Source organism: Panicum virgatum, chromosome 9N (genome assembly GCF_016808335.1).
Source record: "Panicum virgatum strain AP13 chromosome 9N, P.virgatum_v5, whole genome shotgun sequence".
Classification (NCBI taxonomy): Eukaryota; Viridiplantae; Streptophyta; class Magnoliopsida; order Poales; family Poaceae; genus Panicum; species Panicum virgatum.
This window is the reverse complement of record NC_053153.1, coordinates 71,482,690-71,497,799: the sequence shown is the minus strand read 5'-3', so window position 1 is coordinate 71,497,799 and position 15,110 is coordinate 71,482,690. Positions and strand designations below refer to the sequence as shown.

At 46.9% G+C, this 15,110-nt stretch overlaps 3 protein-coding genes across 5 annotated transcripts; all 3 read left to right on the top strand.

Moving 5' to 3' along the window:
• The first annotated feature begins 3,491 nt into the window (after window positions 1-3,491).
• On the top strand, window positions 3,492-7,576 carry LOC120691941 (chloride conductance regulatory protein ICln-like). Of its 3 annotated transcripts, XM_039975147.1 has the most exons (8): window positions 3,551-3,569; window positions 4,105-4,361; window positions 4,452-4,575; window positions 5,554-5,671; window positions 5,957-6,016; window positions 6,089-6,172; window positions 6,257-6,333; window positions 7,172-7,574. In XM_039975147.1, the coding sequence occupies exons 2-8, from the start codon at window positions 4,201-4,203 to the stop codon at window positions 7,238-7,240; spliced, it is 693 nt and encodes a 230-aa protein (XP_039831081.1). In that variant the 5' UTR covers window positions 3,551-3,569; window positions 4,105-4,200; the 3' UTR covers window positions 7,241-7,574. The 3 variants fall into 3 exon arrangements, with proteins under 3 accessions (XP_039831079.1, XP_039831081.1, XP_039831080.1); XM_039975145.1 differs by having other exon boundaries at window positions 3,492-4,361; XM_039975146.1 differs by lacking the exon at window positions 3,551-3,569 and having other exon boundaries at window positions 4,049-4,361; window positions 6,089-6,136; window positions 7,172-7,576.
• A 607-nt stretch (window positions 7,577-8,183) lies between these two features.
• Window positions 8,184-10,151, top strand: LOC120691005 (40S ribosomal protein S20-1-like). The gene is made up of 3 exons (XM_039973952.1): window positions 8,184-8,405; window positions 9,069-9,182; window positions 9,783-10,151. Exons 1-3 carry the CDS (start codon window positions 8,282-8,284, stop codon window positions 9,923-9,925), a joined length of 381 nt encoding a protein of 126 aa, XP_039829886.1. The 5' UTR covers window positions 8,184-8,281; the 3' UTR covers window positions 9,926-10,151.
• An 862-nt stretch (window positions 10,152-11,013) lies between these two features.
• Window positions 11,014-13,050, top strand: LOC120691086 (UDP-glucuronate 4-epimerase 2-like). Its single transcript, XM_039974046.1, has one exon. The coding sequence runs from the start codon at window positions 11,217-11,219 to the stop codon at window positions 12,660-12,662; it is 1,446 nt and encodes a 481-aa protein (XP_039829980.1). The 5' UTR covers window positions 11,014-11,216; the 3' UTR covers window positions 12,663-13,050.
• The last annotated feature ends 2,060 nt before the right edge of the window (window positions 13,051-15,110 follow it).

Genomic DNA, 15,110 nt, shown 5'->3' with positions numbered 1-15,110 from the left:
GCATGGGACATGACTGAAGACTGAAGTGCAGTGCTGGCCTGTGAGTATTGAAAATTAGAACATGTACCAGGCAATGGGCTGCAACGGTGCAGCAGTCACACCAGGTCATCACTGCTCACAGGCTACGCCTAGACTGAATTACTGATCCACCGTTATTGCCAGTTCGTACTGTTATCAGAAATTTAGAATTTAGGCCCTTTTAGTTCCCTTTACATGTAAACGCAAAAATTTTTTGCGACGGAATCTTACTAATTTGAAGTACTAAATGAAATTTATTTACAAAACTTTTTGCACAGATGTGTTGTAAATCGCGAGACGAATCTAATGATTCTAATTAATCTATGATTAATCAATAATTAGCAGATGGTTACTGTAGGATCATTGTTGCAAATCATGGATTAAGTAGGCTCATTAGATTCGTCTCGCGATTTACAGCCCATCTATGCAAAAAGTTTTGTAAATAGACTTCATTTAGTACTTCAAATTAGCAAGATCCCTTCGCAAAATTTTGCGTTTTTGTATTTACGGGGTGGGAATTAAACAGTGCCTTATTAGAGAAAGGTTAGTAATATAGTACTAGCCAGCTGCAGCCAGCTGCTGGCTATAAGATCTTTGCAGCCTATCTTTTAGTCCACTTGTACATTAATTAAATCTTCGCTACTAATGCATGATGGTAAAATAATCATTTTGATCCCTCAACTTTATTGTAAAGATCAAATTTGTTCCTCAACTTTTAAATAGATCAATATAGTCTCTCAATTTTTATTTTAGGGTCATATCCATTCTTATGCTTTTATTGTACTCCATAATAATATAAGATAAATGTAAAATGTCTTTTTACCCTTTGCTTATTCTTCCCTTCATTAATTTTCACTCTTCGTGCACCCGCAACACATGCGATGCATGGATAAATAAAATTCTATGTTCCAAATTTAACACTTGTGATGTTTAGCTCCTAAATGCATTAATGCTCATGCCACTACAAATTTGGTAATAATAAACTGTTGAGAAATTTTGAAGGGGAAGGAGACATGGGTAAAGAGAACTTTTTGCATAAATCTCGTGTTATCGTGGCGTATAATATAGCACAAGGATAAGTCTGATCCAAAAATGAAAGTTGAGGGACTATATTAATCAATCTGAAAGTTAAGGAACGAACATGATCCTCAGATCAAAGCTAAGGGACCAGAACGCCTATTTTGCCGTGCATGATCCATTTGTCACTCTTAATCTCTCATAAATTTTTTTAGTTCATATATCAAAGTTGTTTTTTTCTCCTCTCCCCTCCACCCAGGTCCGGCTTGCTTCTAGCGTGTTATAACTTATAATACTTCTCTTCTTGGCCTCGTTAGGTTTTCTAAGTAGTTGTTATATCAAAGGTTCGGATGTCAATTTAATATAAAAATGATGCGTAAGTTGCAATTAGGGATCCAGACTGTCGTGGTGTGCAAACTCACAGCGGGGTGGCATAGTGCACCCGCCTAAACCCAGATGGTGAGTACTCGGGGGTAGCTAGTATTAGTCCAATCTAGATGCAAGAACACGATAAACACAACATGTTTAGAGTGGTTTGGGCCGCCGGAGCGTAATACACTACGTCCACTGTGTGTTGTATTGCTTGTGCTCTCAAGAGGTACTAAATGAAGCCTATTTATAAAACTTTTTGCACAGATGGGTTGTAAATCGCGAGATGGATCTAATGATGCTAATTAATCAATGATTAATCAATAGTTAGCGGATGGTTACTGTAGCATTACTGTTGCAAATCATGGATTAAGTAGGCTCATTAGATTCGTCTCGCGATTTACAATCCAACCATGCAAAAAGTTTTGTAAATAGACTTCATTTAGTACTTCAAATTAGTAAGATTCATTTTCACTTTAATGCGTTTACAATTTTTTGTGTTTACGGGGTTGGAACTAAACAGGGCCCTGAAAATCAAACATAGCTAGGCCACACCCTCTAGTGTCTCACCTTGCCTGTTCACCAATACACCAGCTGATCAGTTGCAGGCCTAGGGTAGGCCCCGGCCTCGGCCAGTGCCAGATGAGAGGCCGCCCTGAGTCGTGTCCCCTTGCCGGCAGAAAGGGTCTTGTCTGGTTTGCGCTACTACTATAACGGCTAGAAATAGACTAATTATAGTGTCAAATAAAATCAATTTATAAAATCAACTTTAGAACCCCGCGCTAGTGATTTTGAAGAATCTAATGAGGTCTTTGATTGCGCAATTAGAAGATGATTACTGCAGCTAATCATCGATTAATTACCGTTATTAGATTCGTCGCGAAAAATTACATCTATTTCTAAATTTTTTTTGCAAATAAACTTCATTTCATTTAGTACGTCTTGCATGCCAGATTCTCCTGTCTGGAACATGCGCGCTAATTTTGTTGAAAACCAAAGCCAACGTGTCATGCGGTCACAGTGACGCTACTGGGACACCGGGCACGCGGGTCAGGCGCCCCGACGCACGCCGTCATGCGCGCCAGAGCTCGCCAGGACACCGGCCCGCCCGGCGCCCGACGAGGCGACGACTTGGGTCAGTTCGCAAGCCCCGAGGCACCACCTGCCATCGCCATTCCCTCGTCGTCCGCGCCGGCCCGGCCGTGTCAGGGAGCGCCCGTCACGGCTAGCCGCCAGGCTTTGACTGCCGGGCCACCCACGACGACGTCCTCCCACGGGAGTCGGGACAGCAGCGCGCAGCGGTAAACAGGCGTTGGACGTCTTGTCGCGCCACCGGCAAGACGTGGCAACGAGCGGAAAACCCGCGGGCGCGGCAGGGCCAGGCCGACCGCGGCGTGCCGGTGCTGCCACGGACGCGAGGGCCAACGGACGCCTGTGGACTCGCTCCGCTGTGCCGGCCGCCGCTGGGCGTCGCGTGCACGGGCGCGTGCCGTGTCCATCAGGACACATGGACATCGTCCCATCGAGCGCGCGGGGTCCGGGGGCGTTGGGGCGCGCCGAGCCCCCCGCGGGCCGTGGCAATGGCATACTGTTCTGCCTGCTATGGTCAGTGAAACTGGTGGCCGGTGCGCGGTGCCCACACACAGCGTCCGTGTTGTATCGTTGCTCGTCGTCGCTGCCGCTCACGGCCGCTAAGGCAACAGTGAAAACTTTTAGCTGGGAGCCTGGGACCGTGGGTATCTCTCACTTTTTTCATGGGTTCTTGTACGTTGGTTAACTGTGCAAGCGTTGCCGCGTACAGGGGGCGGGCGCCGGTCTTGCTCGTGACGAGGCGTTGAACCCCAACGGTAGGCATGGCGGATTTGCGCTGACTGTACATGCGGGCCAGAACTGACATATAGAGCCTACTTGGTTTTGTCCCGTGACGATGAGAAATATTTGAGGTCACGGACACCCAGAAATAATTCTTACAAATTTTGAAAAAGTAATCAAACAATTGTTTGGAACAGATGAACAGTGTCGCGCCAAGATTTTGAAGGAAGTCAGGAGAGCTATTTGTACCCTTCGTCAACTTGGGGGCTTGGGCCATTGCCACGCCCACGCGCAATACATTTCCCAGCACGCAGCGCCGTACGCACGGCGCGGCACGGGCACGGTCCTCCACCGCCGCCGCGCCTCCTCGCCGGATCCGCGCGCGGCGGCGCACTGGCCGAGGCCGCGCGTGGTGGCGTCCCCTTCGAGCGCGGAGCTCCAGCGCCGGTGGCTCCTCCGGAGCGGAGCTCGAGCGCGGACGCCGGCCTCCCTCTCCTCGGCTAGCAGCGACGCGCCGCCGTGCTTCCCTCCCTCCTCTCCCTGCGCGTGCGCTGCCCTCCGGGCCTTCACAGCCGCCGTGCTGCGCCTCGCTCGCTCCACCGTCGTGCTCCCTCCATCGTCCGTCGGTCGCGCCGCTCCTGCTCGCCCCGGCCGGCGTCGTCCGCTACCCGCAGCGTGCCAGCGGCGGCAGCTCCTCTGGGCGGCGACGGCGCTCCCCTTCCTCCTCCGCTGGGCCGCCATTGGCTTCTCCCTTTCTAGCACGGTCGTGGGGAGGGGGCACGCGGGCCCCGCGCCAGGGGCCACGTTGCCGATAGCGGAGCTACTCCACACCCTCTGAAAATAGAGGAACGGACTCCGTAAGCTTCCCAGTATGCCGGTGCCACACAGCCTAAACCCTTCCGAAAGAATCCCCAAATCTCGCACGCCCCGAAGCCTTCGAGGCCCGAAACCCTAGCACCTCGGCCGCCCCGCCGCCGCGCCCCCATGGCTCCAGGACTCCAGCGCTTCTCCGACATTGCCGGCGACGGAGCGCCCCGCCTCGACGCCGCCTCCGGCGAGGAGCTGGTCCGGGTGGACCGCGCCGCCTCCGTCGCCCTCGGCCGCCGCTCGCCGGAGCCGCCGGGGACCCTGTTCGTCACCACCAGGTAGTGAAGCTCAGCTTGCACGAGTACTTCTCCAGCACTTCTTCTGACGCTTGATGTTTCGCTAACCCTTGCCTTGCTCACCTCAACTAGGAGGGTGATTTGGCTCAGCGAGGAGGAGAAGGGCAAGGGCTACGCCGTGGACTTCCTCGCCATCTCGCTCCACGCTGTGTCGCGCGACCTGGAGGCGTATCCCTCGCCCTGCCTCTACGCGCAGGTGATTGGACAAGCAAGCTCTCCTGCGGATACTTTAGTGCTCGTTGTAGAATTACTCCCTCTTGAGGTCCAATAAGATGAAAGATTGATCAGGTCTAGCTCTTATGTCCTAACAGTTGAGCTATATGTGCTTAAAGTGTGGGGTATACTCTACCTTGAAGTGTCTTGGACCATGGTCTAGGATCCGGGAGTGTCCAATAAGCTTCTTGTTAGTAGTGGCCTAGTGGGGTAGGCTGTACAATTCAGCGTGAGACGCTCTTACAGTCTGAATGGTAGATCCCTTTGCTCACGGGATTTCAAAAACTTCTTCTATTTCATGAATATTTTCAGAATACCTCACAGCTTTTATAGAACAAGGAGCTTTGATTCACAGACCATAGAATGGTTGTGTGAACTATTGAGTGTAGGATTTTTGTCACATGGTGCTTAGTTATTCTTTTTCTCTGACTATTGCAGTTGGCACCATTGTGCTTTTGGCATCTATAGCTTTGCATAGCTTGGTTCTCTTGTGGCGTTTGTGGTTAAATGTTCCCCTGTGGATGTGCAGGAGTCTCGAAACTGTTGTAGCTGTGTATTTCCAGTGATGAACAAAATTTCTCTCTATGTCTATGAGGGGTGGTGTTGTCTCATTTGTGGATAGGTGGCAGTACCTGTATTATTTTGTAGTTTGTACCAAGTTTCTCCATTTCTACTGAATAACTCATTAGTCACCTGATGTTGCTATAGAGTTCCTGAACAAAGCAAGCCCTCATCTGCATACAAATAAATTTTACTTTTGCCGTGTTGGTTAAACTTTTTGTTGATAAGTACCCTGCTGATCTTACATAATAGCTGCATATCCTGATTCTGACATGTCTGTACCATTTTGTTGTTTAATTGGTGTGCAGTGAACCATTATTTGTCTGTTTCGTTCTGTTGCTTTGTTTATAATATTTATTCCCTGGTTTTATGTCTGACATTTTGTCCATGTGATTTCAAGATTGAGGCAGAAGTTGCCACGGATGAGGAGGCTGCTGAATCAAATCCTGAAGCAAATGATGAATTAGAGCTATCAAGAGTCTCTGAATTGCGCATTATACTGGGGGACCCTGGTCAATGTATCCTTTTAAATTAACATGTCTCTTCAAATATATCCTTGTTTGCTTCATTCTGGTGTTCAAGTGTTTCCTGATTTAGATGTTACAAGTTGCGATCTATTGAACTGATTCATGGCGCTACTAATTTCATTATGCAATAATTCTCACAGTTAACACTACGATATCTCAATGTAAAACTGAAGTTCGCAGACTACTTCGTTTCTTGTCTCTTGAGTTTTTGAAGTACCTATGCAATTCTGTCTATGGCATTGCATGAGTTGAGTTCTATCCTTGACAGAACTTCAGTGGATGCACTTTTTGATGTCTTCTGTCATTGCGCTGAACTGAATCCTGATCCTAATGCTGGTAAGCTATGAAGTTACACTTGATGCTTGAAACAGTTCTGTCACAGATCAATGTAATCTTTTGATTTTCCAGAGCGCAATGGGGAGAATGGTTGGTTCCATGGTGAAGATATGGTTGATGGTGGCTGGGTTCATGGTGGTGAAGACATGGTTGATGGTAGGCATTGTGTGTATTTTTTTTAACATTGTTAATGTTACGGTAATGTGTTAGCAGCACTTTGATGTCTTTATTTACATGCAGAAAATGGCACCCAGTTTTCCAATGCGAATCCAATAGGTCAAAATGGTGGATATGACCTCAGTCAATCAGTATTTGAGGTACGCAAGGAATTTGTTCATGTTATTACACTCATATAAGTTTGCTTTTCATGACTGGTGTAATCATAAATTGACGTTGCAATCTCCGGAGACAATAATTTAACTCATATATGAGTCTATAGCGGGCCATAGCAAGTATATGTCTGAGTTACTCGGTTGTCAGATTTAGAAACAGTGCTTGGATTTGATGCAATAAATAAGGTATAAAATCGCGGGCTAAGACGTTTAGTGGAAGTCCTTCCAAAAAGCTAAGAGAGCTATAGCGAAAGCTATAGCGAAGCTATCCATTTAGCGGTTTGCAAAAAAAATATGCATAATGTGGTCAATAACATCAGTAATGCAACCAATTTCAACAAATTTTTCATAACCATACGTCCATAATACATATAAAATTAGAAGCATCATTGGTCTAACATTCTAAAATATACTCAACACGTCTCTTGACTGCCTAACTGTGCCCGTGATGCTTTGTCTATGATCCACCCTAGTTATATTGATTCTTTATTTCTTTTGGCTACATCTTTAGCGGAAGTAGCGGACATTTATTATCACTAAATCCTATAAAAAACCCCTATAGCGGACATAGCGAACAAATATTGTATAGCGTAGCGGGAGATCTCTTAAAAAGCTAATAGCGGACAATAGCGGGCTATTAGCGGGCTATTTTGTACCCAATATTAATGTTACATTAACCGTGTTCACGTGCTAAGTTTGTACATTAGACTGAAGTGAGTAAAGATATTATTTGCAAAACTGGCTTACGCTATCCACCCCACCTGCATTTAGTCCTAATCACGTTTCTGAATGCTCATGTAACATTGTTGTCATTTTGGCTCAGCTTCAAATCAACGACCAGCGCTTTGAGGATGCAGATGAGGAACAGGAGATCCATGAAAATGGACATTAGAAACAGGAATATGTTGCTCAAACGCACCATGTGATTTATTTTGTTGTAGATCACTACCGATGCAGATTTGTTGCCTACTGTTTCGTCTACATTATCTGCCTTCGATGTTATAAGATTAACATCTCTGGGCGACTTTCTGGAGTTGCATCGATGGTTACTTTTGGTGAGAAAAGGTCTTGCTGCTGGTCAAGAATGTAACTTGTAGAGCATGATGGGGAATCGTGTGAATTAGTTCGGTACTTTTGATCTAACAAATAGAAGTGAACTTGGGAAAAGAAATATATTATCTTTTCCCTTGTATATCATGGCATAACTATATGACATCTGTTTAGAATCGCTGGTCTCAGTCAATTTGGGTGTCACGTGGTGCATTTCTCTCTCTTATTCAAACTCAAGATGCTGCCAGGGGGTATTGCTGAACGATATGAGCTTCACGAAATTCTGAAACTGCGAGACTTGTTTCAAAAATACTAAGAATCTGCTTACTTAAGAAGGTGGGAGGTTTTCCCTAAAAGCACAGAGTTTCCACCAGAATTTCGACAAAAAGAACAACACATTTAAATGATCATTTTTCTAGAGCATTTAAATTACAACTTGATCCAACAATTTGCTCTAACTAATTTATTTCTGGTTACCAATTAGGGTTGAACGACGAAAGTAACGTGCAATTCTTCCAAAAACTTACTGTTTTTTATCGTTGCGACCGTGTGCTTGTATAAGTTCCAGCACTGTTCTTTCGATGGCACTCTCACCTGGAAATGAGTGTCACAATTCCTGCCGGTATTCGAAGTGATAAACCTGAAAATACTGGAGGATTTTTTTTTCCTTTTGCTTTTGTTTGAGAGGATACTAGAGGACAAATGGAATGTAAAAACCAAATGGGCCGGTCAAAGCCTGGTTCAAGTTGGGCCGACCCGTTCACTTTTCATATAAGTAGCCTCGAACACACCTGCGGGCGAAAACCCTAGCCTGCAGCGCCGCCTACCCCGAGCAGCCGAGCGAGGAAGCGAAGACTCCTCCCCACCCCAGCGCAAGAGCACCATGGCGGCGGCGGCAGTTTACGGTGGCCTCAAGGGGAAGCTTGGCGTCGAGGACGCCCACGAGCTGCAGCTCAACCGCATCCGCATCACCCTGTCCTCCAAGAACGTCAAGAACTTGGAGAAAGGTATGCCCGAAGCTCAAGAATCCAGACCCCTATTTCCTGATCTGGTCTTTTAGCTATCCTTGATTGTATACAGTAAAACGTGATGGTCTATACAACCTTCCTTTGCTGGCTGATTTGTATATAGTTTATGTTTATGCTTTAGATCTATCTTCAGTACTAACGTCTAATGGAGTCTCGTGAACATGCAGAAATCCTTTGCTGACTGATTAGTGTTGCTGTTATACAATTTCCCGTTAGGTAGATTGCTGGGTGCGTATGCCTATTTCCTATTGTTTCTCATGTAACAGAACAAAGCTCCAATCATCAATTTGATGTACCGTGCCCTTGTGGACAAGTGCGGCAGTCAAAGTGCTATTTCTTCTATTCGCTTGTACGGAAGGAAGATTTTAGCAACCTATGCCAATTATGCCTGATTCTCGTTATGGGACGTATCATTCATATCACTTCCATCCAGACCTAAGTTGGTGCTGGTCATTTCTGTCACTTGATCAAGTGTGCTATATGTGATTGTGCTGCCTTAGTATATTGATCATTGAGACTTTACTGTATTCTGGTCACATGTTATGCTGCATGCTGCACCATAAATACTGAGCTTGTGTTGTAGACTGACATTCACTGAGTTCAGCAAACTGATGATTGTTGAGTTTTGCTGGTATATTTCAGTTTGTGCGGATTTGGTGAAGGGAGCCAAGGACAAGCAGCTGCGGGTTAAGGGACCTGTCAGGATCCCTACTAAGGTTCTCCACATCACCACCCGCAAGTCCCCTTGTGGTGAAGGTATTGAGTCTTTTTCAAATCATCTGTTGTTAAACTGATATATGTCATTGGCTTTGGTTGATTTTTCTAATTGAATTTTATGGAGTTCTCAAGCTATTTTCATAGTGCTAAACAGCTAAGCATGTTGTGTGTCCTAATGTATGAAATGACTATTCAATAACAGTTGCTTCCATCGTTATGGTATTTGTTATCTGTACAACTGTATTGTCTTCAGTTTTAGCTAGTTTGCTGTCTAGAGATCATATTTATTTTTCAAACCATCCTTTCTTTTTACTATTGAAATCTGTACGTGGATCTTGAATTGGATGTTTCAATTATTATTGGTATGCCTTGGTAGGTCTATGTTATTTCCTTTTTTTTTACCTTAGCTATGTGCCAAATTATGACTCAGTTCATACTATTTTAATCTGTGCTAACCTTTTTGAGTAACTTTGGACTTTACTTTCTGCAACCTAGACCCTTTTTTTTACCCTGTTGGAGTACTGTTTTGAAACTATTGATAACTTTCTGAGGTCTAAAATGGGGGATATGCTCATTGATTCCATTTTGTTGTTTATAAATTCCCGAAATTGACTGATGATATTCGAATTTGTTGATCAGGAACAAACACATGGGATCGCTTTGAATTCCGCATCCACAAGAGGGTGATTGACCTGATCAGCTCCCCTGATGTGGTGAAGCAGATCACCTCCATCACCATCGAGCCTGGTGTCGAGGTCGAGGTGACCATCGCAGACGTGTAATGGCATGCAGTTTAGCTCTGTCATCTTATATCTTGCGTTGCTTTAGTTTTGTGCCCCCTTTGTGTGCTTGTATGAGACATCTGAGTGATTATTAGCATCCAATACTGTTTTTGCGCCGCCTACTATAATCCCACCATAGCTGTTTGTCTGGTCTAAAGGCCTGTGCAACTCGAAATTTTGATTCAGTTCAGTTATCTGTCTGTTTCTCCAAAGTATTATTCCCCAATGTCGTGCGTCTCTGTGTGTTTTGTCGGTTGCTCATACTTTTAACTTATGAACACGACTGTTCCGATCGGTGTTGTACTGGTACTTTTAAAGTCTGAACACGATTGCTGCGATCAGTGCTAACTGGAATGATACGGTCTGTATTCGGCAATGACCTGGCGTAGTGTGCCTCCATCAGTCACGAAAGGGCAAAATTGGAAGAGCTGACGGGCGAGAGGAAGGAAGCGTACCGACAGTCCGAGATCCGGTTCCGATCCTTATCCCCGTCATGAATGAATTGCGACCCCACGGGCCCCTCGATTCCCTGGCTCGTGTAAAATGAGACTGAAATCCAACCGAACGAAAACGAAAACGATAATTTATTTTTTTTAAAAAGGAGAAAACGATAACTATAAACCAGAAAAGATTTTTGAGCCCCCAACCGAAGCACCCCCAACGAACCGAAAACGAAGCCAGGCACCTGGTACCGTCTGGTCCACACTTGTGATTTTCAAAAGGCGCAAAGGAAGAAAAAGAAATTTTCGCTGCAACAGCATCTAAGTTTGAAGATATGCCAGATGTTTAAGGATCTTTTTTAATTGCAAGCGGTTGCCTTGGGGTTTTGGACACGTACATGCGATTTGCGATCTCTTTTTTCGAAAGGACAATGTCGTATCCTCGTCAAGAGCACTACTGTTTGTTGTATGGCAACTCGGTAGTCACTACTCTTTTACGCTTTTTTTTAAAAAAAGGAACAAAATAGAAATAAGGGAAAATACAAAAATAAAGAGGGAGTCATTGGCGCTGACCCCACACGCGCTCGTGGGAACTCGTGGGGCACCTCATCAAAAACAAGAAAGGAAAGAAAAATAGATGCGAAAAAATCCCTAAAATTTCTCCCCAAATGTAGCGCCCCCGCAAACCAAATCCGCCGAGGCAGCACCCTCGAAACCAAATCGAAACCATCCGCTCCTCGAAAAAACGGCAGCAGCCCGAGCGCCGCCGCGGACCCAATCGCCCCCAATCCACCCAGTCCCCGCCCCGAGCCGAGATCCGGGGGCCAGCCGCATTGCCGCGGATCGAGGGGATGGCGCCGCAGCTGACCGGTGCGCCCGGCTCGGCGGCGGCGGGCGGCGGCGCGGCGGCCGTCAAGCCGCAGTTCCACCACTACCACCACCACCGCCTGCCCCCGCGCCACCACCACCCCGCGCCGGCCTCGCTCCTCTCCAAGCTCGCCTTCTGGTCCGTCTGCTCCCTCTCGCTCCTCCTCGCCTTCCTCCTCCTCTCCCCCTCGTCCGCGCCCGCCCCGCGCGCCGCGCCCGAGTCCCCGCGCCGCTCGCTCCACGCGTCCCCCTCGTCCACCGCCTCCTGGGGCGGCGCCGCCTGGGAGAAGAAGGTGCGGGCGTCGGCGCGCGTCAGGCGGCCCCGGGGCCACTCCGTCCTCGTCACGGGCGCCGCCGGGTTCGTCGGCTGCCACGCGGCCGCCGCGCTGCGCCGCCGCGGGGACGGCGTGCTCGGCCTCGACAACTTCAACGACTACTACTACACCGCCCTCAAGCGCGGGCGCGCCGCGCTCCTCGCCCGCTCGGGGGTCTACGTCGTCGACGGGGACATCGCGGACTCAGAGCTGCTGGCCAAGCTGTTCGACGTCGTCCCGTTCACGCACGTCCTCCACCTCGCCGCGCAGGCGGGCGTGCGGCACGCGCTCGTCGACCCCATGTCCTACGTGCGCGCCAACGTCGCTGGGCTCGTGGCGCTGCTCGAGGCGGCGCGCTCGGCGAATCCTCAGCCGGCTATCGTCTGGGCGTCGTCGTCTTCAGTGTACGGGCTCAACTCCCACGTGCCTTTCTCCGAGCATGACAGGACGGATCGACCAGCCTCTCTCTATGCAGCCACCAAAAAGGCCGGCGAGGAGATCGCTCATGTCTACAACCACATCTACGGGCTCTCACTCACCGCTCTCCGGTTCTTCACTGTCTATGGGCCTTGGGGGCGTCCAGACATGGCCTACTTCTTCTTCACCCGGGACATCCTTGCTGGTCGGCCGATCACGGTGTATGAGAGCGCAGGTGGAGGCTCACACCAGACTACCATTTCCCGTGATTTCACCTACATTGATGACATTGTGAAGGGGTGTGTTGCGGCATTGGATACTGCTGGTCGGAGTACAGGCAGTGGAGGCAAGAAGCGAGGTCCAGCGCCATTCAGGACATACAATTTGGGGAACACCTCTCCTGTTCCTGTTACACAGCTAGTGGATTTGCTGGAGAAGCTGCTCAAAGTGAAGGCTGTGAGGAAGGTTGTCAAGATGCCAAGGAATGGAGATGTGCCATATACACATGCTAATGTAAGCCTTGCACAGCGGGAGCTCGGCTACCGGCCATCCACAGATCTCCAAACAGGGCTCAAGAAGTTTGTGCGGTGGTATCTTGAGTACTACCATCCTGACTTGGCTGAGAAGCAGAAGCAGCATGCCGGTAGCAATGGCAAGGGTTCACGTGGTCAGAACGGCAGCTTGAGTAGTGCAAGATGACTGTTTATTCAGTGTCTTCGTGGCCTCTCCTTACAGTGTGTATCAGAATTCTACCTCCATTGCTTACTTCATCAGATTGAGAGGCTCATTTTGCTCAGCACATTCTGGAAGTGGAACAGAAGTTAAGAAACACTCATTAGGTAGTCATAATTCAAACACCTGGTGCTTCTCTTTGCTACCTCGTTGCTGGGCATTTAATTCCTAGTTCCATTAGTTGGTTCTTAGGATTGCACTGTTTGGAAGATGTTTCAAGGGTTTGGGGGGAAGGCATTCTGTTGCAAAGACTACAATAGATTCTTTTAGTGACATTTTGTACCACGGGAGAGAACTAAGTATATCATGACTTGTTCTTGTTCAATTTAATTAGTGATGGTCTACAATTTGCCTATGCTTCTTCTTTTGCAGCTGTGCATGCTCTCTATCTGTGTGGTGTTGCATAGCTGCATTGCAAGCTTATTTTTGCCTTGAGAATCTTAAAATTTACTGTATGCATTTTGGGTCTGAAATTTTATGCTGTGAAGTATGTTTTCAGGCCACGGTTATAAACCATTTGGTTATTGAAGTAAAACCACTTGCCTGTGTGGGCTTGTTAGTGTATTAATTTTTTGTCAGATGTGATTGCCACTGCTGGAGTTTGAAAGCTTTATAATGGTGTTAGAACTTCTCTTTTCTGTAGTTAGCACTTTATTGGTCTGAATCAAACATTGCTTAAGCTTTTTAAATGTGTATGGGTTGAACATGGCAGTATGGGTCTACAGTTGGTGGGGAAATATAAAATGGCAATTGGAGGGGTTTGAAGATATATGCTTGTTCCTTGTGGGAACTGAGTGCTAAGGTGATAGTTATCTATCTTTGATATAGTAAATAAATAGCAATCTGGGTTTTGCATTCTATGTTTGATATAGTAAATAAATAGCAATGTGGGTTCTTCCATCCTTTTGAGATAGTATATGCTCTACCCTTACAAAAGGAATTAATTCAAATTGTGTTGGACACGGACTCCAGTTGGATGAGATTGAACTGTTGTACCATGCATTCATGCTTGCAGCCATTTGTGAGGGGTGATGTAAAACAAGAGAATCCATTTAACATATCAAGCCTTGCAGCAGCCAGCAGCACAGGTTGGAGTCATCCTTTGTTGCATTGGAAAATATTAATTCCAGCCTATTGTTGAGTTGAGTGCACTTTTAGTTGCTCACGTGGTGGTCAAGCGACCCCAATAGACCCAGTTTCATTGGATGTGGCATTTTCTAGATAAAGCACTTAGTCATGATGAAGCTTGCTGATGGTTTTGCAATTTCATGATTGTGGATTCTTATAATTGCATGTTTTTCCCACGATTTAAATACTTGTAGGCTTCACTGCTGCAGTCTGTATGATTAAATTCGTGATGCTATGGTGCGTGAGAAAACAGGAACATTTGGTCAGTATCTTAGGTTAACCGGGTTATTCGAGTATTAATAGATGGCTAGCAGCTTCTCTAGCCTGTAGACTGTAGAATTCTGCATCATTTGGCCTTTTTGGGAGACAAATCCAGTGACCATTTTAAAAAAGAACAGTGCTGCACATATGCGTGTGCAGGAATGATGCATCTAGCTTCTAGCATCGCCAGCTGCACGTGAGCGGAAGCGGAGCTGCAGATCTCATCGTGTCGTGCCGAATGCGGAGTTCCATCTTGACTAGTTGACCGCCAGAATAGACTGCTTACTGAACCCTTCATTTCTGTGCATCCTTCCTTTTCCGTCCATCCATGTGCGTCCTCACTCCCGGACTGTGATTGACACGCATGTGCTCTCTTATTGCCCCCCAGTCGGCGGCCACGTCGCTCAGATGAGCAATGCTCCGTTCCGGGACGAATTTTCCTGCTTAATTACCCTTCAATTATGTACTAGGAGTAGGAAACAGCACACTTCTTTGGGATCCAGTGCTCGTTGCCCATCTCCCTATTTCTGTACATGGGCAAACCAGCAGTCAAGGACACAGGTCACCGAAGAAACACACAGGGTGTCAGGTCAGGGAGGTTAGAGATGGTCAAGGCCGGAGGGAGGCGATGTCGGGTGTCGGCAGCAACCGGATGATAGGGTAGGGAGATGGGAGAACCTGTGCTGGGAACAGTGCACTCGGGCAAGCTAAGCTCGATGATATTTTTTTTTCTTCAACACGTAGGAAAAACTGTGTATTGTTGTATTAATAGATAGAAAGAATAGTCCAAAACACAGACGAATCCAAAACACAAGCTAGACAATATTTAGATTAGGGGCTTCGAGATTGCTGAATGCTGTGTTGCAACGGGGGAACGGAATTTAAGGCAGTTTACGAAACTAACTTCACAGCCTTTGTGCTACTTCGTGAGACGAATCCAATGAGAACTTTGACCGTATAATTAGAGAATGGTTACTGTAGTATTTAATGTAACCAATCATAGTGAAACTTAGCTCATAAGATTCG